We start from the raw sequence: 24,756 nt of genomic DNA, 5'->3' as shown, positions 1-24,756 counted from the left end.
TGTTCCTGACTTTAATGGCAACATCTTCAGTGTTATATACATGTTCTTCATTGCTGATAGATGCCACTTACCAAGTTGAGGACAAATACTAATATTCAGAATTCTCTAGGAAATGTACACTGAATCCTATAAATTGCCTCTCTTGCATCTAGTTATCATATGGTTTTTCTCTGTAATTCATTATAGAGATTATATGCCTACCCATCCTTGCATTCCTGTAGTCTATTTGGTCCTAATAGCTATTGCCAATATTTTATTAAAATAATTTATCTGTTTTCACAAATGATAATGGCCTACACATTTTAGTGTTTTTAAAAATATCATCTCTTCTGAGTCCTTTGGCAACTGCATTAAATTTTATGGCCACAATATCAAAACTATAGCCGGCTATGCAATTTTGGTTTTCATGAAACAATGGGTATTCTTTAGTGTTTCTCAGTATATGCAGAATAAAGTTCAGAGTCCTAAGTCTAATATCCTAAACCCCTCTACAATCTGGCCTCTACTTACTGCCTTCTTCATCCACTGCTAAAACTGTTCCATTCCACAGGCAGCCTTTCCCTTTATAATCATTCTTAAAAGCCCAACTCAAATATCACCTTTCCCTAATGATGTCCTATTAAATTCCACTTCTTAGAAACTTTCACTTTTTCTTCCAATTAGAATTAACCTATTCTTTCCCCTATTTTTTTATGACTTTTAAAAACCTTTACTAGACTGCTTATCAATCAGCTTTTCATAAACTACTGACTCTATATGTAAATCTCAGAAGGAAACAAACTATTCCATAACTTAGTACTGTGCTCATAATAGGTAGTTTTAATTACCTTTAATTTTGTAAATTTTAGAGTTACTCTGAAACCTGTTGCAGTGATTTGAGATATGCTTGAGATGGTAAAACTAAGATTGTTTTAAAATATTATCTCTGCAAAAGTCATTTATGCCTCAGTTGCTTTTTCAGATATTCAGGTGAATATCCAACCAATATGTTGGTTGGTGATTTCATGCTCATATTTAATAAATCAAACACTTCTTTCTTTAAAACTATTTACCCCTCCAGGTTTACTATTCATGTCATAGATCCACCTGTCTTCACAACCCTCAGGCTGAAATCTGCCTTTTCTTCTCTCACCTGCATCCTCTACTATCTGAGTTAATCTAAGTCTATCCATTTTCTTTTTATGTTTGTTCTGCAGTATCTTGGGTATAGGCTCAGTCCATTTTTTCTGTACATTCTCCTCGCCCAGGAATGAGCCCTTAAGAATTCCTCGTTGCACTAGGTTTAGGGTTATCAGATTTAGCAAACGAAAATACATGAAACCCAGTTAAATGTGAATTTCAAATAAATGAGGAATAACTTTTTAAAAATGTAAGTATATCCCAAATATTATAGAAGCCATACTATACTGAACATTTGTTTACCTGTAATTTCAATTTCACTTGGCATTCTGTTATTTTATCTGGCAATCCTGATCAGGTTTGACACCTTTCTCAAGTTAAGCCTGTCCTTTTCTCCTCAAGAAGTTGAACTCAGAGACAAGTAACTTCCTGTGGACAGCCATCTTTTGCCCCATGCTATGAAAATATATTGACTTAGAAGAAAAAAGCTGTTATATGGAAAGAAGCTCAAATGAGAGGTCATGAGACTCCACAGGTAGGGAGAACTGTCTTAGTTCCTAATAAGTACCTGACAGTCCTAGTTCCATTCCACCATAGGGATTGTGACTAATTTTCTGTAAAATAAATTCATAGTCCTATGATAAAATTCCCTCTTAGCTTTAGCTTAATTTAGATTGGTTTCTGACCCTTGATACCAAGATACATTCTCTTTTCCATTTTCGCTGCCTACCACCCTAGTCTGTCATGAGCCTGGAATTTTGTAAAAGCCACTTAAACTTACACGACCTTCATATCTTTCCTCTTCTTACAAGTAAGCAAACATTATTCTTTCCAGATTAAATGCTTTGAAAATTATCACCTTGCATTGATTATATCTCCTCTTATATTCTTTTATAAAATGTTTTCTAATTTTGGTGAACAACAGGCACACTACTAAGGAGTAAAAGGACTATGTGAAATTGGTTCCTAGAATAGAAAGGCTGCTGTATATTCTACACATACCATACTAATAAAGTTGTTAGTCCCTTTATTCGGAATCTTTTTTCCAAAATTGCTGTATATCTTCCTCCACTTGATTTAGGTCTCTGCTCAAAAGTTACCTATTCAGAGATGCTATTCTGGATCATTTTATCTACAATAGTACCTTTTTTTTTTTTAATTAAAAAAAAAAATCACTCTATCCCCTTACCCAGTTTTTCTTTAAAGAACCTACCACTATCTGACTTAGTTATTGTTTCCATCCACTAGAATGTGAGCATTGGAACTTTGTTTTGTTTACTGATATACCTCGTGTACACATTCTAGAACTTGGCACATAGTAAGTATTGAATAAATGAATGCTATGCTTGGCTGAACTGAAGTAAGAAAGATAATGATGTTAGATCCAGAAACTCAAGATATTCTATAAGAGAAGAAAAAAATTTTGTATTAAAAAAAATCTGTGATTTATGGGCAGGGAAGTGTTAGTAACAAAGATTATAAAGAAACAAGTCTTGTGAGTACCTATACTGCATTACTACCAAAGATAGGTAGTCAGTTTGAGTTATCATAAATTAGAGATCTTAGCATATAATAGCCCTCACAGAAAAACTTTATTGGAAAGCAGGGAAAACTACCAAGATATGAAGACAAAAAATAAAAAAAAGTTCAGACATAAAGTATATGACCTTGGTTTAAGTGGAAATGGAACCCTTTAGTGGTTTGTAGTTAGTGACCTATATTTTCAGTTTGTGGCACTGATGCTGCTACAGCTAAGTCGCTTCAGTCGTGTCTGACTCTGTGGGACCCCATAGACGGCAACCCACCAGGCTCCTCCGTCCCTGGGATTCTCCAGGCAAGAATACTGGAGTGGGTTGCCATTTTCTTCTCCAAGGCATGCATGCTAAGTGGCTTCTGTTGTGTCTGACTCTGTGCGACCCTACGGACAGCAGCCTACCAGGCTCCTCTGTCCACAGGATTCTCTAGGCAAGAATACTGGAGTGGGTTGCCATTTCCTTCTCCATTGGTCTCTAGAGGTTAAGAACTAGTTTTATTTTTCCAAATTATTAGCAATTGGGAGTCTTATATGTATAAATGTTTTAATAATATGTATTGATTTATAATGTAAATAATAATACAGGTAACTCAGAATTTAAAAAATGGAACACCTAAAGTAAGCATTTTCATACAAATCATTAGACTATATTTATATTATATATACATCTACACGTTAGAAGATGCTACTGAAATTTTGCTCTATAGAATATCACTCTAGAATTCTTAAAAAAAAATCACCAGGAAGAATTAGATGATGACTGTGAAACAGATTCTCCCATTACAATACTACTTCTGTCATTTAAAGTTTTGACAACAGTTGTAGCTGGAGACTGGAGCACTTTACGAGAAAGCCTCATTCTTCCATCAGCTGGATCACGTCCAAAGTATTTCACCTGTGTTAAAGAAACAAGTATACTTTAAATATACTGGTGTGCTTCAGTCCATGGGGTTGCAAAGAGTTGGACATGACTGAGTGACTGAACAACAACATACTTGAAAAGTTATAGCACACTGACTGATACCCAAATTAAAAGATACTTGGTCTAAAAAGGCAATGATTAAGGTTTTTACTTGTTCACTGAAAGCATACCTCAGTGCTAATTGGAGGTATATGCTAATAAATACTTGGTTAAGGAGTGATTTTAATCTTCTTTTAGACTTATCTGTGCCTTTTTGTTTGTCCCTATTATGGAAGAACAGTAAAAACTATGGTGAATGAATCTAAACAAGAGCTTCTTGACCCTAACTGTGCTACACTCTATATAGGATTATGCTTGGGTCACTCAGACTAACACTCAAAGGACCATCTATCATGTTGAAGGTTATTTGGCTTGACCTTAGACACTGAAAGTCAGAGGGGGATGTACTAACTTTTAAGTCCCTTCTGATGTAAAAAAAAAAAATCTTATACAGAGAGATTATGTTGTAGTTCTTAGCTTTCCCTGGAGGCTTTGTGAATAATGGAATGACAGATTGGGAATAAACTTATGTCTTAGTTTTTACTCAGGTCATAGGTATTAGGTACTACTGGAACAGAATGTAGTGTAGCCAAAAAAAACAAAAGCAAAACACCAGACTGGCAACCACTTCTTTCATCTATTCATAAGGACTATTACAAAGGTCAATTTGGTTATCAAAATTCCAGAACTGACATCATGGCTTTCATCAAACTCAAAAACTTTCAGCCTCAACCAGTATATACCAAAGCAGTTCAAGTCTTAACTCTCAAAGTTACCTATCATGTTCCTCATGTCCTATCTCTGAATCACTGATTATACATATCCATTGCTGAGTTGCTCATGTATTTTTTAAAGCTTTAAAGGGGGTCTGTTGTTCTAACTAACCTGTAAGCTCTTTGAGGGTTAAGAACTGTATCTAAATCCCTAATGAGTCTGTTTTAAGGAAGAAGTTAAAAAAGAAGACAGCATATAAATAATAAAAGTTAAAAAAGAAGACAGCATATAAATAATATAAACCACAAATGTAGATTTGAGTCTTTCAGCTTATTTGATTAAACAAATAATTGAAACTTACAGTATAATTTACAACTTCAAGGCTAAAAGGATGAATACAAGTACCTGAATTTCTTGGCCAACTTCTAATCCTAAAGCACTGGGATGTTTAATCTGAAAGACAACATGTTAATCTATTAGTTGTCATGCATAACTACCTACTATCCATGGTAGTACACATTTTTTTCAAAGTAGAAAATAGCTTTATTGGTTTAATCTATGAATCTAGGGAAAGGTATATGAGTATTTGGTCTATTACTTTTTCAACTTTTCTGTAGGTTTAAAAATTTTCAAAATGCTGAGAAAAAATAAATCGCAGTCTTATAATGATTATATATTCATGTCTTCATCTTCTCAGAACAATGTCCTACATGTGATGGGACTTGTACCAAAGGTACCTGTACCTTTACTAGACACTCTCCAAAAAGTTTGCCCCAATTCACATTTCTGTATGTCCATTTTTATCTCTACACTCTGATGCACACTGGGAATTTTCAACTATCTGAAAAGCTGAAAAATGGGAACTTGGCTTTACTGCATTAAAAAAAATTGCTATTGATACTGAATATCTTGGTCAGCTTAAAAAACAATTTTTCCATGTTCTTTGCTCATTTTTCCTATTGATACTCATCTTTCTTACTGGTATATGAAGTATATACCAGTATATGAAGCCTCTGTCATATGTTAAAGTATTTTTTCCCCTAAATTGCTGCTTGTCTTTCAAACTTACTATAATTTTGTCATAATTTTAAAAAGTGATGGGGTCAAATGTTATCACTTTATTTACATTTTTGGCTATGATATCATGCTGAAAAAGATTTTTCCAGTTCCAAGATTAATATCTATATTTTCATTTAGTGTCTTGCCTCAACCCTTACCCTTCCTGATGTCCAGATTTTCTTTTTCTGCCCTCACTGCCTTAAAATTTTTTTTTTCTTTTTTACATTTAACTCCTTGAGCCAAATAGGACTTTGGTATAAAAAGAGGAAAGATCCAGTTTTATGAAAACAGGCTATTCCAATATGATTTGTTGAATAATCTTGGTTTCTCAACTAAAAATGCAACTTTTAGTATGTATTATATTCTACGCACATAACTGGGTTTATTTCTGATTTTTGTTGTCCATTTCTGGGCCAGTAATCCATTGTTTGATCCTGTATTGCTTTATATAAGATTTTAATATTTGGTAAAACACCTATTATTTCTCTGCCCCATAGTATTCTTGAATGGTTTCATATTCTTAAGTCTTCCAAATATAGACTATAATAAAGATTAAGGACATCTTAAGAATTATCTTTCCATGACTGGCTAGTCAGGAAAATTGGGAAAAACAGGGCTATAGCTAGATATTTTTAGAAATTGCTATGTGTTAACTCTAGAACTGTTCCACCTCAAAACATTCAAGAATGTTTCTACTCCATCACTGAAGGAGAAACATTATCTGGTAAACAGAGTAAACCCTTTTGTCAAGCAGTATTTCTGTCTTTTTTGTTTTTTCTTTGTATTTAGTCTAGTAGTGGACAACGTGTATAGTCTTTATCAACCTAGGTAATTTCACTATGGTTATTTTAAGGCAGTTAATCAAATGCCTTTCTTCTTTTTACCTTTCGTTGATCAAGTTGTGTGTTGTGAAGCAGTACTGCAGTCATATTTGGGTAGAGTTTAACCATTACTCCAGTGTCTCTATAGTAAGGAAATAAGCCTGATTAGAATAAGAAGAAACCTTATTATCTACAGATAATTAAACTGTGGTTATGTTTTCACAGGAGAACAAAGTAAAAAAACACATAAAAACCACTCTCCAGTACACGTTTTTTATAACCATAAAAAGTACGATTATCTAAGTGGGATACTTATTTTTCCAATGGAAAATACACCTTGTATTTAAATAGTGATGGATCAAAGGACAGAGAGAAAATAAGGGGAAAATAGGTAGGGAAAAGCTTTTGGAATATACATTCTTTTATATTTCTTTTCATATTTTCCAAAAACTTTTGAAATGGCATTAAATATTTTAAAGTAAGTGTAGAATGATCAACCTGTTAAATAGTGATTTAAGGAAGTGAAGTGAAGTGAGTGAAAATGTCTGACTTTTTGCAACCTCATGGACTACATAGTCCATGGAATTCTGCAGGCCAGGATACTGGAGTAGCCTTTCCCTTCTCCAGGGGATCTTCCCAACCCAGGGATCAAGCCCAGGTCTCCCACATTGCAGGTGGATTCTTTACCAGCTGAACCACAAGGGAAGCCCAAGAATACTGGAGTAGGTAGCCTATGCCTTCTCTAGTGGGTCTTTCCGGCCCAGGAATTGAACTGGGCTCTTCTGCATTGCAGGCAGATTCTTTAACAACAGAGCTGTCAGGGAAGCCTGATTTAAGGAAGTGGGTTAGAGAAAAGCGGGTACTTATTTTATTAAAAAAATATCTTTTTTCCTCTAACCTACTAAAATAAGCCAGCCCATTTCTTAGTTTTCACCTGTGATATTAAACAAACTATTCCATTGTCTTTTATGATTCATTTCAATTAGTTCTGAACATTTATGTTACATCTGATAATTTCTTTCTTTTTTTTCTTAAGTGAATTTTCTTTCTTCTGGTGGGAAGGTGGGAGGGAGGGGATGTGGGATCATAATTCCCTGACCAGTGATTGAACCCACATCCCCTGCAGTGAAAGCCTGCAATCTTAACCACTGGACCACAAGGTAATTTTCTGATTGAGAAAATTCAGTCTTTTTAGCTACTTTCAAAAAATGAAGTTGAAACTGGCATTTAAAAAATTGTAATACTTAGGCATTTAATACTATCTTTAAAACAAGTCAACAAGAAACTACCAAAAAGAAAAAAGTACAAAGAGAAAGAAAATATGTTTATTGGAAGGTTAAAATGGTGGGAAATGTGGTTAAAGAAAACAATTCAGTCAGAAAAATCTATTAGTATAATAATCATCACAGAACCATGTTCATGAAAATCTACAAACTGGTATAGAAAATAAATTTTATCGTAAGAATAATGATTATATGGTAAATGACACTAATCTAAAAACCTTATACTTTCAAAATAAATAATGCAAATGTGAAGTTAATATTAATATAAAATCTTACAAAAAGTAGCATAGTATTTTAGTTGATATTACCTGATTTCAGTTATTGTGGCAGTGTACACTGCTCCAAATTCTAACTGCTGCTCTTGCTGTAAGTACAAAATAAACCATAAGATTCATAAAGAAAACAGTAACAAAAGGTAGGAAAAAAAACTATCAAAAGCTCAATACTTACATCATCTTTGCAGATATCAGTAATGAAGTCTCTTGCTTCATGCATGGCACTAGGTGTTGGTGCAAAGATAGAAAATGTTTCTTCATCTACCTGGCTAATAGTGACTCCTTTTAAAAAGATAATTTTACATATTGAAGTTAACTTGCTCATTCCGTGGAGAAAAGAAAAGTTAATTTGAGAGCAGGGGGTGACCTGGAAGTAGCTGGGCAGGGTTGTCTGTTTAATCACAAGGAATCACGAAGGGATTCGTTCATCAACAAATACACATGGCACACCTGCTATGTACCCAACACTGCGCTAGGCCCTGGGGATACAATAGTGAACCAGTGTCCCTACTTTCTTAGTGGGAGAAAACATTAAGTTCTAATTTTGGTTCTGTGCTTTTAATTAGAAGAAACTATAGAACACTTTCCTCACCGTTTCTTGTTTTTCCCTCTTTTTAGAGTGGTCCTCGGATGGATGAGGGATGAAACCATGTCATTTCTCAATCTTGGGAACTGCCTGAGGTTATTTGACTTCTTATGCTCCTTCTAGAACCTCAAAGCTGGTAAGTGACTAGGTATCCCAAAGATTGATTCCAGAAAAAAAAGCAAATTAAAGCATACTACTTCTACACATTCTCTAAAGAAAATAAGAGTCTAAATAAGACTAAGTGAAAAATAGAACTCATAATAAGAAAAATTAAAGAAAACTCTCTAATGTGAAAAAGTAGTTTTTCTAAATGTCTGATTTTAAAATGTTAAAGCAAAAAGGATTAATTCTAAGTCACCCTTCTTGAATATAACTAAAGATGATCATTTCAAACGTATTTTTGGAGAGAAACAGTAGAGATGTAATGGCAAACTTACATGACCTAAATAAAAAAATCCCAAACTTCATACAACTCTTACCTGTTTCAGCCTGAAGTTTTTTTAAATGATATCCACCCGGTCCAACAAATTTTGCTCGTTTTGATAACGGAACCTGAACAGTTTCTGAAATGTAGCATAGACAAAAATAGAAATAATTCATATTCATTCATATATATATGTATGTATGAACCTAAAAATGTACTGTTCAGTCAAGTCTTGGCTAAGACACTTGTACAAATATTTTAGTATGAAACAGAAAAACAGTTTACTACGTGACTAAGAAAGTTCTTATGTTTCAGATTATCCCCTCAAGTTTAAAGTATTGTAACTATAAAAGCATTTAAATTGTTTTGTGTATAGATTTTTAAAAAGTTTTTAAATAGCAGTGTACTTCCATATAATGTTTACCTTATCATCAAATCTATAATTTTAATGTATTACCTACAACAGGTCCATTTTCTTTTCTAGATGCTCGAGGTTTTGAAATAGTTTTGTTCATTATCTGTAATATCTCCTTTTTTGCCACTAGAAGAAATAAAAACATAATAATCAAAGTTCTTTGCATCTCAATTACCTTAAAAATTCTACTTGTATTCCCCTCTCCATAAATCCTATCTTGAGGAGTCAGTTTGTAAAAATTGAATTTTCACTGGTCATCCACTTTGGTGATAGTCATGTACCTAGAAACTTAATACTTCTTGATTTAGGTTATTACATTAAATTTCATTTTCTAAAGCAGTATTTTAGAATAAGCCTATTTTAAATAATAAGCCTAATGGGAAATATAATTCACGTTTAACACATAAACAGTGATGAAAGAAGAATCAGGCATACTGGCTTGGCATACCTGAGGCTTGCTGAATGGCCTCCATTACAATTTTTATTGGTATTCCAGGTAATTTGATGTCAGCCTAATATGGAAAAGCCAAAAAATTATATAAATATTGATTTCTGATATAATTTAAGTGTTTAAAAATAAAATAGGTTCTAAAATACCTGCAATGCAGTTATTCCTTTAGAAGTACCAGCTATTTTGAAATCCATGTCACCATGGTAATCTTCAATCCCCTTAAACAATTTAAAAAATTATGATATAGTAATAGTTGTAAACAAAAGTGAAATTCACCCATAGTCAGTATAGAGGAATTTTTAAAAATAGCTTTATAAGTACACTATGTCCTTTAGAACATACGTATTTCACATATTAATAAAGTAAAAAACTCATGTATTATATACAAAAAAATATGGAGTTTTAAGTTACATATATTTCATTAGAAAGTCAGTTTACTTTTAGATAATGTCCCATAAATGCATAAGGACTAATTTGTAATCATCCTAAAGTGAGCCAATGTGAATACTTATACTGTAATATTTGTTTTTAACTTACATCCTATAAAATACAAGGCAGATATGAAGGAGGAAAGTTAAGAACAGAGACTTCTATTTTTCCAGCACTAGCATTCTTCTAAGCACTTTGTTTACAAAGTGTGTGTAATCTTCACCACTAAACATTTGAAAAGGTGAATATACTTGCCAGAATATCTGTCAGCAAACGATAGTCTTCTATTTCACCTTTGTCAGGATTGTTTTTGGTGACCAATCCTATTGCCACACCTGCCACAGCAGATGAAATTGGAACTCCTATAATTGAGAAAAAGAACTTGTGTACAATGTATACATATCAGCCGAACACAGGTTATTCATCGTTCTGCTGACATTTATTTTCATATAACTGGATGGTGTTCTATATTGACAGTTATCAAAACTAAGTTAGAGGAAGTCAAAGTGAAAGTCGCTCAGTCGTGTCCGATTCTTTGCGACTCTATGGACTATATAGTTCATGGAATTCTCCAGGCCAAAATACTGAAGTGGGTAGTCTTTCCCTTCTCCAGGGGATCTTCCCAACCCAGGGATTGAACCCAGGTCTCCCACATTGCAGGCAGATCCTTTACCAGCTGAGCCGCAATGGAAACCTTAATAAATCATCGGCCTGCCTCATTTCTTCTTCAATATATAATAAAAGTTCTTTAACATAATTCTTTGTTCTCAACAAAAACTCCTCTAATAATGGCAAACTTAACTTTGAAAGTAATCCATTTCCTTGTGCTTTGCTTTTGGAGCCGCCTTTTTGAAAAATAATCATGTATTTGATAAATCTTTTTAGCCTGAGTTCTTCAGTCCACTTCCCCATGACCACCATTAGATTTTGTGTATCCTCCCAAAACTTATACCCAGGAAATCTAAATGTGAGTCTAATCTTTTCTTTACCTTATTCTTTTGAATAGCTGCAGAGTACTCCCTGGATGTGTTTATAAGCTACACAGTAGAAGTGGGGTTACTGAGTTGAAGCGGGTGTGGATTTACATTTCTTATAATGTCAAACTGTCTTCCACAATGTGTAGTATTTTATACTTTTACCAGCAGTATATGATGCTCCTTGCTATTCTACAGTCTTGTTAATTTTTGTTAAATCTTTTGACCTTTGGCATCTGGATGATAAAGATGGTAACTTACTCTTTTTAACTTGATTTCTGTTTTTATGATTGAAGTTGAACTTTTAAAAAATGTTTTTAAATCATTTATATTTCTTCATCGGTGAACTGGCTCTTCATGGCCTTCAGCCTTTTTCTTACATGGTTGTTAGTCTTATTGTTATTGATTTATAAGAGTTTTTAATATGGACTGACCTTTGTTAAATATGTAGACTGTTACAATAAATAAAATACAAATGTGAAATACACGATAAAATACTATTTTCTAGTCTGTTGATTTTCTTGTGTTTTTTCCTGTATAGGATTTTCTATGTAATCATAGTTCCTGGATTTTGCTTAGAAAGGTTTTCTTATTAAAAAAATATTTTGGCTGTACTGCATGGCTTGTGGGATCTTAGTTCCCCAACCAGGGGTTGAAGCCAGGCCACAGTAGTGAAAGCACTGAGTGCTAACCAATGGATGGCCAGGGAATTCCCTGCTGCTGCTGCTAAGTCGCTTCAGTCGTGTCTGACTCTGTGCGACCCCATAGACGGCAGCCCACCAGGCTCTGCCGTCCCTGGGATTCTCCAGGCAAGAACACTGGAGTGGGTTGCCATTTCCTCCTCCAATGCATGAAAGTGAAAAGTGAAGTAAAGTTGCTCATGTCTGACTCTTCGCGACCCCATGGACTACAGCCTACCAGGCTCCTCCCTCCATGGGATTTTCCAGGCAAGAGTACTGGAGTGGGTTGCCATTGCCTTCTCCAGGGAATTCCCTAGAAATGCTTTATTTTTTTCTGTCCAAGAGTTTCATAAAATCTTGTTTAATTTTTTAAAAGGAAGTTTAAAGTTTTGATCACTTGAAATTTACTTGGCATAAAGGAATGTGGTAGAGACCTCATTTCATATTCTTTACGCCCACAGTTTTAGCTATCACCTATAATGTTGATGACTTAAAAATCTATCCCTCCTACCTAGTTCTCTCTGGTAAACCTAGATCTGTACAACCCATCTGCCTGCTGGCTATCTCCAGCTAAATGTCCCTCAGTTCAGTTCAGTTCAGTTCAGTCACTCAGTTGTGTCCGATTCTTTGCGACCCCATGAACTGCAGCACACCAGGCCTCCCTGTCCATCACCAAATGTCCCTAATGCATCTTAAATATGTAGATAAATATAAAATTTTAAATTTCAAAATTTAATCACCCTCGATAAATCCCTTTTTCTCCTGCATTCCCTGTCTTGATTGAAAGCAATGGCATGCTAGAATCAACACTTCTTTCCCCATTTCCTTCATCTTAATCAAGTCACTAATTAGAGGTACATCCTCTAAATATTTTTTTGTAGAAAATTTGTCCTTTCCTCCAAATACTGAAATATCCATTGCTACTTCTTTAGTCCAGTTCACACTATTTTTCCCCTGGCAAGAGTTTCCCTGTCCAGTTTTCAGATTTTTAGTTCCCCTACCCCTACCCCAGCTCCTATTCTCTCCCACGTCATCACCTAGGTCTATCATGTAAGCTAGGAATAACTACCCCCAAAAGAATAGCATGTTCACATCATGCTACTTTTCTCTATAAAATCCTTCAAGTTCCCCATTACTTGCTTTCAGGAACTTTTTATGTAAGTTCTGTGGTCAAAAAGTTTGGGAAATATCCTGTTCCTAGAGATTCAATGTTCACATTAACCTATTTAAGTTTATTTAAACCATATTAACAAACTTGTTTAATCCCGTGTAAACGTTTTTTTTTTTTCCATAGTATATAATAACATCCTGTGATACTCTTTTTCATGGAATAGTGAGTTGGGAAAATTTCAAACTCCTTAGTATAATAATGATCTTTGAAAAAAGGTCCCAGTGTATTACATCATCACACCTTTCAAATATATTTCAGAAACACACTGTACTGTTTCATAACTTTGCACATGCTCCTTTCACATGAAATATGGGCCTTATTGCTAATATGCCTGGTCAACAACCACTCAACCTTTAAATTCAAATGAAATGTAGCTGGCTCTATGAAGCCAATTATGTTCAACCAGTTCTTCATCTATATTGTACATATTTGTGCCTTGTACATATTTGTGTTATCTCTTTGATGTGTTAGTATCTTTATGTTTGTTTCTGTTCCTGTAAACTTAAAAAACTGGGTATCCCTGTAGCATAGATAGTGTCTGATGTAAGACATTGCAAGCACTCATGTTATTTGAATTGAATACTATTTGTTGGCTCTTCCCTCATTCTTGTCAACTTCTTTTTCTATTTGGCTCCTTATTTTTTAATGTTAACATTTTTTTTTAAGAGATCAAAACTGTCATGTAACACATTATTCACATACTGCTTTTTATCAGTATCTTTTTTATTGGCAGACCAGTATTCTTAGTCAATTCAGTAACATTTTTAGTCAGTTTTTAAGGACAAGGTTTAGGATGGAGCATCTTGAAGCTCTAATTCAGAACTCTCTCCAACCTACTGATCAGATTATCTAGTTCTGGCTGCTCACCCTTCAACTAGTTATACACGGTATACTTATCACCCCTTATCAATTTCTGCATCCTTTTCTGCCAAGGTCACAAACTGCTAAGCTGAGCTGTAGATATACTATACAAGCCCCATCCTCCCTTTGCTCTATGGTATGGCTTGGAGTGACTCTCTTCTACCTCCTTGTTAAAATACTTATACACTAGGGTCACTGTCAAGTTCACTGGGTTATTACAACTTTACAGGAAATATATGTATCTTTTGAAAGTAAGAATTGTTTCTTTGGTATACTAACCTCCATGATTTCTCCAATACTGCCAAACTGGTTCAGTTATGTTATCCTGAAATTCTCATTACTTAGGATGAATTTTTGTCTAGACCTGAAGATCTGAATTCATTTAGAGCAGATAAAGACTCTCTTGTGATCTTTTATCTTTCAGGTCACCTTTTTCAGGATTTCTTCTGTATTTTCCAATATGAGATTGTAAGAGTGATAAATGCAAGCTGCATGAGACAGAAACTTTGTTTTGTTCACCACCAAGTCCCAGGAGTTTAGATCAGTGCTTGGCACAGAGTTAGCATATAATAAAGATTTGTTGAATTAATATATGCAGGTGACAATAGAAACGGTATTTTAACCAGCTGCCTTAAATATCAGGTTGTTTTCCTTCCACTGAACAGAACTAGAAAAGTGCCTTTAATTGCCTTTAGCTTTTTTTGCTTTGCCTTGTTTTAAGCTTTTTAGATAATGGTATCATGGTGGCTCTGTGGTAAAGAATCCGCCTGCTAATGCAGGAGATGTGGGTTCAATCCCTGGGTCGGGAAAATCCCCTGGAGAAGGAAATGGCAACCCACTCCAGTATTCTTGCTGGGAAAATTCCATGGACAGAGGAGCCTGTGGGCTACATATGATTCATGGAGTTGCAGAGTCAGACATGACTGAGTGATTGAACACACATTATACACTTACACCATTCTTTCATTTCATTCTTCATTATATCATCCTTTCTATCTTTCTCCTTTTCTGTACGGTAAATGTGAGAACTTATAGGGAACTCTGAGTGTCTTTAGGTTCCTCTTCTCTTTCTTCTTAAATAGCATCACTGGTAATTGGCAGATACTGTTTTCAGAGTCTCTTAACATGCTGCCTCTTTCCTTTTTGGTGTTTCAGATCCAGAGATTATACTGAACCACTTGCAGTCTTCCTTCCTAAAGTTCTGTGTACTCTTCTATGAGTGGTGTTCTTCCCAGGGTTTGCTTAAAACAACTGAAAGATTACATAAATTATTTTCCTTTATGGGTCCTAATACTGCTGCTTGCTAAGCCAACCTTACTTAGTGAATGGTATCAATTGCAGAGCTCTCAGAAACCTAAGGGGTCACCAAATAAATAATTTCAATTTATTACTTTTAGCCAAGAATAAGAATTTCAGCAGATATCTGTAGTTGAAACTGTGCTTTTTAATTATCTTCCTTCTGGCCTGGTTTGGTAATCTGTAATCTGACTTCTTCAAAGTCTTGCTAAAATACAGTTTTTAAAAATCCTATATTTTATTACTGATTAAGTCTATATTATATAAATAAGCTTTGGTAGTTTTGAGACATAATTCTTTTACCTGCATCCATTAAGGCTAAACTTCCACCACATGCGGATGCCATAGAAGATGACCCTATAAAAATAAAGGAAAATACTTGCTTTAATACTGATTTTTGTTAAATGTAGAAAATTGCTACTGTTAGTTATTTCCTTACAATTACTCATTTATAATTTAAATGTTCAGTATTCTTTCCTTCTTTTTAAAAGCACTTAAGGCAAGCTCTCCTAAACCACAGACTACAGAGAGCTGCACAGACAATGTGACAGCCATTAGCAACGTGTGCCTAAATTTAAATTATCTGAAATAAATTCAGTCCCTTAGCTGAATTTAGCACAGCACAGAGATAGAGAATTTCTGTCACCACAGAAAGTTCTACTGGACAGCAGTACTAGAGATTCTGCTTCTAAGAAACTACCAGAAAAACCAGCATGCCTCTTTTGTTGCTTAACTAGGAGGCAGTTAAAAATACAGGGCTCTAGCTCTCTCACTGGGCCATAAGCTATAGCTCAATCACACCCAGTAAAGAACTCAAAGTCCTTTTCTAAATTTTGAACTTTGGTATTTTTTACAAAATATCTATAACCATTTGATCTAGGTAGGCTACATGTTTGAGAATCCTGTGCCCTTTCTGCCTTTAATGATTATGCCACCTTTCCTTGACCTGTGGACCAAGTTTCAATTTAAAGTTGACTTTTGGAAATTTCCTGGCAGTTCAGTGGTTAGGACTCTGTGCTGTCACTGCCAAGGCCTAGGTTAAATCCCTGGCTGGGGATCTAAAAGAACTAAAATCCCACAAGCTGCATGGCATGGCAAAAAAAAAAAAAAAATTTCTCTTGAAAAAATAAAAAAATAAATTTGACTTTTTAAACCCAGCCTCTCTGTGTGATATCTTCTTATATCTGTGATACATGACAAGTGTCCCCTGCTTAAGTTCACTATATTCCCCGCCCCCCTTCTTCTTTCCAAGCTGGCCTTGCTCTATGGTTTGCTTATAAAAATAAGGAAACAACCAAAACTTGATCTACTGTAAAAGAGACACAAAGATAAACATTTTTTTATATTATATTGTTTTCAAAAACATTAGGTAAGAACAGAGATTCAGACAAGTATATGATTAAACACATTTTTCTCTTACAGTGGTTTTGGGTACTACAGTAATAAATGTAATGAAACATTACTTATGAAAAGCTAAAACTATAACAGGGAGTCCATTCTTTTTCATTAGGAAAAATGCTTCAAAACCATACCATTTGACTCTAGTACTTCCGATGTGACTCTTATGGTGAAAGGAAAATCTTTAGGAATAACGGGATACAGAGCTCTCTCAGCAAGAGCACCTAAATTAAAACAGAAAATAATGAGAAAAAAAATGCTAAGTCTCTGTAATAAAATCATGTACATACCGAGATTGGTACTTACCATGCCCAAGTTCTCTTCTATTTATACCAGTGACTTTGCCAATTTCATTAGTTGCATAGGGAGGAAACTTAAACAAACAAACAAAAAAGCACGTACATATACAATTGACATGGAAAGATATCCCATATATATAAATAAGTTACAAATATAAATAGAATCCCATATTTGTTAAAAAAAAAAAGAAAAAAGTACATTCATACACACAGAAAATGTCTGGACCTCTAAGACATATACCAAACTGCTAAAAGTAGCTATTTCTAGTGTTTATATGACCTGGGGTAGGAAATGGATGGTTATGAGGATTTACAACTCAAACTTCTATAATATTTAAATTGTTAACAATAACAAAATACTATATTTTTATAATATAAGAAATATACATTTTAAAAAAATGCACATCAAGGAAACATCTTTTCCAATAAGGGTATTACTTAGCCAAGAGTTGCAAACTATTTCATTTGACTGATATACCGTCTTAAAAGAATGTAAACTAGATGTAGTTGTTTAAAAAACAAAAATTTCCTGTAAAAATCTGGAATTCCACTTACTTTAACTAAATATTTTTAAAAAGAGAGATGGAACATGAATCTGATAAAGTCTCTAGATCTAGTGGTCAATTTGCAGGAGATAGACCATTGAACTGTACCATGAGTGCAATTAGCACCCAGGCTGTGGGGAATACTATAGGTCAGATGGCTCTGGGAGTTCAACAGAAAGACTGTAAAGAAAAGAATATGATGGAGGAGAGACCTATAGATTAAAAGAGACTTAAAGAATATCAAATTTAAAAAAAATACGGACAAGACTACACTGTTGTATCTAGGGATGTGTGACAGAAACCCAAGGGTGTGATTACTATTAATATAAAACTTAGAAGAGTAGTTACTTTTAGGGAAAGAAGGTTTTTAAGACTGGGATGAAAAACATGGAAGGACTGACTGGACACGTTCTATTCTACGACTTTGGTGGTAGTTATAAGGATGTCTGTCTTATGAAAACTCATTAAGTCATCCTTTGTTTTATATTGATTTTAGTATCTGTATTTTATGATAAAAATATTTTTTTAAAAATGAAATAAAATAGCAATACAGCCTGTATCTTTCTCCTGCCTCTGCCCTCACCTATTTTCCCAATTATCAGCTAGAGCTGTATATTTTGCAGGTGCCCTTTTTAAAGACTTTATAAAAGATTTTTTTTAAAGATTGCCATGTGCTCTTCACTTCCTGATCTAAGATTTACCTTATCAATTATAATTCCTCTCTGGCTTCTCTAGCATCTGTATATATCCCAAACAGGATATTAGGGATTTAAAACCTGTGAGAATCTCCAGGTTTAGATATTCTCTAGCATATATTTTCTACATGAAAGATTCTCTATTAGCTATAGCAGATTCAACAAAATTGAGATGCTGGGATTCTGGGCAGCCAACAGCAGCCACTCAAAAGGCCTGCTGCTGTACACTAGTCTCCCAAACTGTGTGCTTCAAATACTAAAATTAGAGTGTTGTATGGCTGTGTCACGTCTGGTCCTGAGAGGGTAACAGGCAGGAAGGCCAGGGGTCTCCAAACAGAGAAATAGCCTGCAAGTGTCAGACATTTTTATCTCTCTTAAGCGGCAGGAGGAAACAAACTAGCGATATTTTTTCCTTCTCTATACAAATTTAAAAGGAGGTTTCTCTTAAAATTCTGTGTTGCCATAATGACACCTGGTTTCACCTGAAGTTAACCAATGCCTTTTTCTTATAAAAATGTTTATCTTAAGCTATGCTAATGTACTATGCATTTACCCCAAACTCTGTCTTCAAGTCGGTTCTGCCTTTTGGGCTCAGAACCTACTTGATAAACCAGTATGTTATACTCCGATATTGTTCCTCTAATCTATGTAAATGAAACTATTTGTATGGTGATCTGCCCTTCTTCAAGATTCAAGTTAATCATTTTATGGCCCAAGATAAACCATCTGGTGCCAAGATTATCCCAAAATACATCTTATGGGTGAGGGGCCTGGTGTCATTCTGAGTTCTGAGACATTCCTTTCTTTCATTAACCAGCTGCTTTTGACTATATAACATCCAGCTGAAGACTAACAGGGGGGTACTCTTTCTGCCCCCTTCTGATGCCTATGTCAGAAGCTTTCTCTATCTCCTTTATACTTTAATAAAACTTTATTACACAAAAGCTCTGAGCGATCAAGCCTCGTCTTTGGCCCCGGATTAATTCTCCTCTGGGGGCCCAAAATCCCGGTGTTGTAATTCAACAACAACCTTTCAGTCCCTTAGAAAAGCTAATCAAAAACTCAATTACATGTACTGATATCATACATAAAATAATTTAACATTAAATACCTCAGTTCTTTTGCTGCTAATCAACTGAGTAAAAATATGAACATTTAAATGAACTAAAGGGAGATGGTGATTTGCCAGTCGAAGTATTTGAAAAGCCCCACTTGTTGGACATACGTGTGAACAGTTACAACTCTTTGACTAATACACTACTGTCTACTATACTTTAGCCTTTATCTATTGACTCAGAACAGGATGTTGTTGGTTGGAAAGGTATTACTTGTCTCTCTACTCTCTAAATACCTCTGCAAGCATTAAAATAAGTGCCCAAACCTTAACAGATATATGATAAAACTGGCATAGTAAAATGTTAATGGCAGGAACCTAGGTAGTGGATATACAGGTTATCTACTGTAAAAATCTTTAAAAATAAAATACTGGGAAAAAATTCACCTTACCTCATAGTGTAGCATGAAATTTTTATCTTTTATCCCACTACAAACAAAAAGCATAATATTAAAGACACCATGCAGATATAAATTTATTTAATAAACAATGAAAAAAGATGTAAGGGAATTTAAAAAACAACTGGTTATTAAGGAAAATTGGTCTGAAACTGAATACCAGAAGAATTAGAAGGATGAATGTCAGAGACAGTTGTGTCCCCTGACCAGGGTCGGGGCTTTTGAAGGAATTCTATACAGATTTAAGAAAACAATTTTGCTTCAAATAAAGACTTATTTGATATAGATATCCAAACTTAAATACTAAGACAATAGACACATTTTAAAGCATTAATAACTAGTGAGAATCCTAAATGTTATAAACATATCATTTAAATCTCAGTTATGATCTTCTAAGTCAAACATGAAATGAAAATCAATAACTGAAATGATATAACTGAGAACAATCAGAGGATATGACAGGCAAAGATTTTTTTCAGGGTTTGAAAAGATTGAAAAGAGAACTGTTACTGAATATACAACATTGGGAATAAAGATGAGAAGAAAAAATTCCTGGAAGCAGGAAACCAAATTTTTTTTAACTGAGGAAAAGACAGGCATACACAGGTTCTTGGCACAAACAGTGTTCTCTTTGAGTGGGATTACAAAAGGCACCTCTCTGTACAGAGGCTTTAGAAAGTCTTGAGCCAGGGCTGGATCTATACAACCATAAATTACAGCCTTTTGGAAGGAAATTTGAAAACAAGATACCTCCAGAAGACTAAAGCAATCATAGATTCAGGGGGCTAGAGAGGAGCCTAGGGATCATTAGCCAAGTACCTGCACTTTATAAGGTGAGAAGACAAAAGACCAGCATAGATGTGTGATATGTACCACCTCACTTACAGAGGTTAGAGACCTGGGACTAGAATGTAGAGAGGTACCCTGGCCAAACCCAGTACACACACTTATGAAGCTGTGTTGCCTCCTAGAAGAAAGGAGTCAGCATGAAGAAAAGGGCAATCAAGTTTTGGCCTAGGTGGGAATTTAAAATACAGAAGTTTAAGAGCTCCCCTGCCACAGAGAATCATCATTATGATGAACAGTCAAGTCTTATACATGCAGCTGCGTTGTTATTTTTGTTAGGTACATGAAAAATAATTAGTGATGCTGTCTTGAAGATGGGCATCCCTGGTAGCTCAGTGGTAAAAAAAAATCTTCCTGCCAACACAGGAGACACAAAAACATTTGGGTTCGATCCCTGGGTCAAGAAAATGCCCTGGAGAAGGAAATAGCAACCTACTCCAATATTCTTGCCTGGGAAATCCCATGGACAAAGGAGCCTACTGGGCTATAGTTCACGGGATCACCAAAGAGTTGGACACAACATGGTGACTAAGCAACAACAATCTTGAAGGTACTGGGGATTATCTTCATCAGTTGGGAAGCAGGAAATGGGAGGTGGTCCTTTGGTCATTTGAGACCCTTAATAAAGGAAAGGGAAGCAACCCTGTTAGGCACTGAGGAAAATCTGAGGCTGTGAGTTCAGAACTCTGCTGCAAAAATATTGGTGAGGACTGTAATTCTGATCATGTAAAATTGATCAACATGATTTTACTGCTGACTTTTTTGGAACAGAGGAGGAGAATCAAGTATTGTTTAAAACACAAGTTCAAATGTACCTTAGAAATAGGTAAAGTTTTTTCATTTAACAACTTCCAGATTCTTTTTGGGAACTGGGATTCTTGCTTATTATTAATAGAAAAATCTATCCAGAGTAATGATCTAGAGATAAGAGAATAAACTAAATGTATCCATGCTAGAGAATTAAATGCTTTGTTTGAATAAGTAAATCAGGAGACAAATATAGCACAAAAAAACCCTTGCAATCACTATTACATAAACAGAAAAATTAGGTAGAGAGATACAGGCTTTAAGAAATAATGATAATATGCCACATGAATTATATATTGTGACATCATAACCAGGAAACAACTTACTTTATAGCTGTTATAATTCGGTCTGACTTAAAATTGGATTCTAATGAATCAAATGTAACAGTACAAAGCACCTAAAAAAGAAAAAAAATAAAATTCTTCAGGCTTTAATTTACTAACAACAAAGATGAAAACAAAAAACGTGAAAAACTCATTTAGCTTCTAAAGAAATACGTACATTCTATTCAAAGCTTGCCAAAGTACAATAAACATTTATTCAAGGTACAGTAAACATTAGAAATTATATAATTTACATATAAATAATATATGTAAATCTCAATAATCCAGATGTCTAATATCACATAGACTACATATGAAAGGTATTAGGAGTGCTGGGAGAGGAGAAGAAAAGGAGTATTTATAAACCTGCCCATAAAGGAATCCTCAATAAAAGTTCAGCCAATAAAACTTCCTGCTTAAAACTGGAAAAAATTTTAAAAAGTCAATCTAAGAAGACTGGAGGGACATAATATAATCCAGAGACCCTACACTGTATCATTCACAACATCCAGGATACAACCTACAAGAAAACAGAAAACAGGGGCCCACTCTTGAAAGAAAAGACAATGAATAGAGACAGATCCTGAGCGGATTCAGATGCTGGATTAAAAGACAAAAGATTTTCAACAGCTAGTATTCAAGGACATAAAAAAGAACCAACAAATTCTAGAACTGAAAAATAAGATAATGCAAATAAGATAATGCAACAGTCAGTGAATATGAACAAGGATTGGAAGAAACTGCCCAACCTATAGAACAAAAAGCGGGGAAAAAAAGAACACAGCCTCCAGGACCTATGGGACAATATCAAAAGGCCTTAATATATATACTGGCAATCCCAGAAAGAGAAAAGTGAGAATGAGATAGAAAAAAATATTTGAAGAAATCACAGCTGAAATTTCTCAAGTTTGATGAAAGATACAAATTTACAGGTTTAAGCTCAGGAAACTCTTAGTAGGATAAATAAAAGAAAACCACACTTGTCATAGTCATGCTGCTGAAAACCAAAGACAAGGAAAACCTTGAAAGCACCCAGATAAAACAATGAATTACAGGGACAACGATAAATGAATGAGTCCTGACTTCTGAGAAAAAGGAAAACAAAAAGGAATAGGCCATTTCTTTGAGTGCTAAAAGATATCAACCCAGAATCTATATTCTGGCAAAAATATTCTTTGTAAAAAGATAAAGACATTTTCAGATAAATGAAAAATAGTAATTTGTTATCATAAGATCCAAAGGACAATACTAAAGTAAGTCTTTTCAGATTGAAGGAAAATAACACCAAATGGAAACTTGGATCTTCAGGAAGAAATAAAAACCATCAGAAATGTCAAATATGCAGGTCAATGTAAAAGTCTATCTTTTTTTCTTTAAATAGAAAATTGTTTAAAATAAAGGTCATAATGTTGCCTTGTCGAGTTGTTAACACATATAACTCGTGAAGTAAATACAGCATAAAGGATAGAATGAGGGGCAAATATACCGAAATGGTTGCACTTTACTCACTTTGTGTGAAGTGGGAAAAATTAACTGTAAGAAGACTATGAAAAGTTAAGGATGTATACCATATTCTCTAACAGTAACCATATAAAATAATATAGAAGTATAGCTAAAAAGCAAATACACAAATTAAACTGGAGATCTTAAAAAGTATTCAATTAATCCAAAAAGAAGGCAGAAGGAATAGGAAAAAAACAAAAAAAAGTGGGGCTAGACAAAAAACAAATAATAAAATGACAGACTAAATTCAATTAATAATTAAACTGAACCTTAATGAACAAAACACTCCAGTTAAAAGGCAGAGATTGTCAGAATGGTTAACAAAAGTATACAAAATATCTTAATGGAGCCATTTATTTTAATTTTTGGGAATTCCCTGGTGTCCAGTGGATAGGACACCATACTCTCATAGTGAGGGCCCACATTCAATCCCTAGGTGGGGAACTAAGATCCCACAAGTGACTCAGCATGGCCAAAAAAATAAAAATAATGAACTTTTACTAAAAGGCATAAAAGAAAACACAAAGAAGACAGGTTATATTTATTGAAAGACTGATTGAAATTGTAAAAATACCATTTTTTTACTCATTCCATAAAGTCAGTGCAAAGCCAAATCTAAATCACTGATTTAAATGAAGAAACAAAGGTACCAGAATAGCTAAGACAATTTTGAGGGGGAGGGAAGGAAGAATAAAAAGGGAGGTTTTATCCCTCAGGTATTAAAATATATCCCCCAACTATAATAATTAAAGGAGTTTGACACTGGCCCAGGGAACTCAAGCAATGGAACAGAGTATATAGTTCAAAAATGTACATTTTTCAATATGATAAGGTGACTACAAATTAATGGGAAAAAATGAATTTTTAGTAAACACTGTTGCAAAACTTATTCAATCTGGAGGGTTTTGCCTCACACCATGTATAGGAATAAACTCCAAGACAGATATAGCTAAAACTAGAAAGTTAATAGTAGGTGCATAATTCTATGCCTTTGGAGTAAGGATTTCTTAAAGAAGATCTCAAAATTAAAGATTTTAGGCTCACTGTAGACATATATAGGCATGCCTCATTTTACTGTACTTCACTGTATTATGTTTAACTTTTTAGTTATTTGCCAATAATGATTTTTTTTAAAGCAAGCTGAAGGTTGCTTGACCCAGGCAAACCTGGGTCAAGGAGGTATATCAGCACCATTTTTCCGACAGCATTTACTCCCTTCTTGTCTTTGTGTCACACTGTAGTTAGTTCTTGAAATTTTCAAAACCTCCACCAGCAAAAAGATTATGACTTGCTAAAGGCTCAGATGATGGTTAGTGTTTTTTTAGCAGTATTTTTAAATTAAGGTTTGTACAGTTATTTAAGACATATGCTATCATACTATGTACTATAGATTACAGATAGTTTAAAACGTAAGTTTTATATGTGCTGGGAAACCAAAAAATTTGTGTGATTTGCTTTGCTGTGATATTTATCGTGCTGCTTTGAAACTGAACTTGCAGTATATCCGAGGTATGCCTCTAGTAGACTACCACAGACAAAGCTAGAAGGCTTATGGCAAAGAGGGAGATGATACATACAAATTATGGTGGCTGAAAAGGATTCATATTTAAAACACATAAGAATTCACTAAAAAATAGCATGAAAAAACAGTAAACTATATTTAAAAAAAAGAAAAATCAGTCAAAGGATATAAGCAGGTAATTCATGAAAAAGCAAAACTAAAACTAGGGCTACCACTTTGTTGAACTCTAGGGACACTATCTATAGGAGTGCCT

General features: G+C 34.4%; 1 protein-coding gene across 3 annotated transcripts in view; it reads right to left on the bottom strand.

Moving 5' to 3' along the window:
* Positions 1–3,183: 3,183 nt before the first annotated feature.
* Positions 3,184–24,756, bottom strand: part of PNPT1 (polyribonucleotide nucleotidyltransferase 1) — a 40,278-nt gene continuing 18,705 nt past the window's right edge. For all 3 annotated transcript variants that reach the window (XM_004005936.6, XM_012171208.5, XM_042246135.2), the window contains 15 exons: positions 21,482–21,552; positions 19,497–19,533; positions 16,758–16,824; positions 16,586–16,675; positions 15,357–15,410; positions 10,327–10,433; positions 9,789–9,860; positions 9,640–9,703; positions 9,234–9,317; positions 8,832–8,915; positions 7,942–8,048; positions 7,800–7,855; positions 6,272–6,350; positions 4,734–4,781; positions 3,184–3,548 (listed from right to left, as the gene is read on the bottom strand). In XM_004005936.6, the coding sequence (XP_004005985.1) occupies positions 3,390–3,548; positions 4,734–4,781; positions 6,272–6,350; positions 7,800–7,855; positions 7,942–8,048; positions 8,832–8,915; positions 9,234–9,317; positions 9,640–9,703; positions 9,789–9,860; positions 10,327–10,433; positions 15,357–15,410; positions 16,586–16,675; positions 16,758–16,824; positions 19,497–19,533; positions 21,482–21,552 (1,179 nt within the window). In that variant the 3' untranslated portion in view covers positions 3,184–3,389. The remainder of the gene's footprint in view (positions 3,549–4,733; positions 4,782–6,271; positions 6,351–7,799; positions 7,856–7,941; positions 8,049–8,831; positions 8,916–9,233; positions 9,318–9,639; positions 9,704–9,788; positions 9,861–10,326; positions 10,434–15,356; positions 15,411–16,585; positions 16,676–16,757; positions 16,825–19,496; positions 19,534–21,481; positions 21,553–24,756) is intronic.

Source organism: Ovis aries, chromosome 3 (genome assembly GCF_016772045.2).
Source record: "Ovis aries strain OAR_USU_Benz2616 breed Rambouillet chromosome 3, ARS-UI_Ramb_v3.0, whole genome shotgun sequence".
NCBI lineage: Eukaryota > Metazoa > Chordata > Mammalia > Artiodactyla > Bovidae > Ovis > Ovis aries.
The sequence above is the reverse complement of the archived record's forward strand: the minus strand, read 5'-3'. Positions and strand labels throughout refer to the sequence as shown.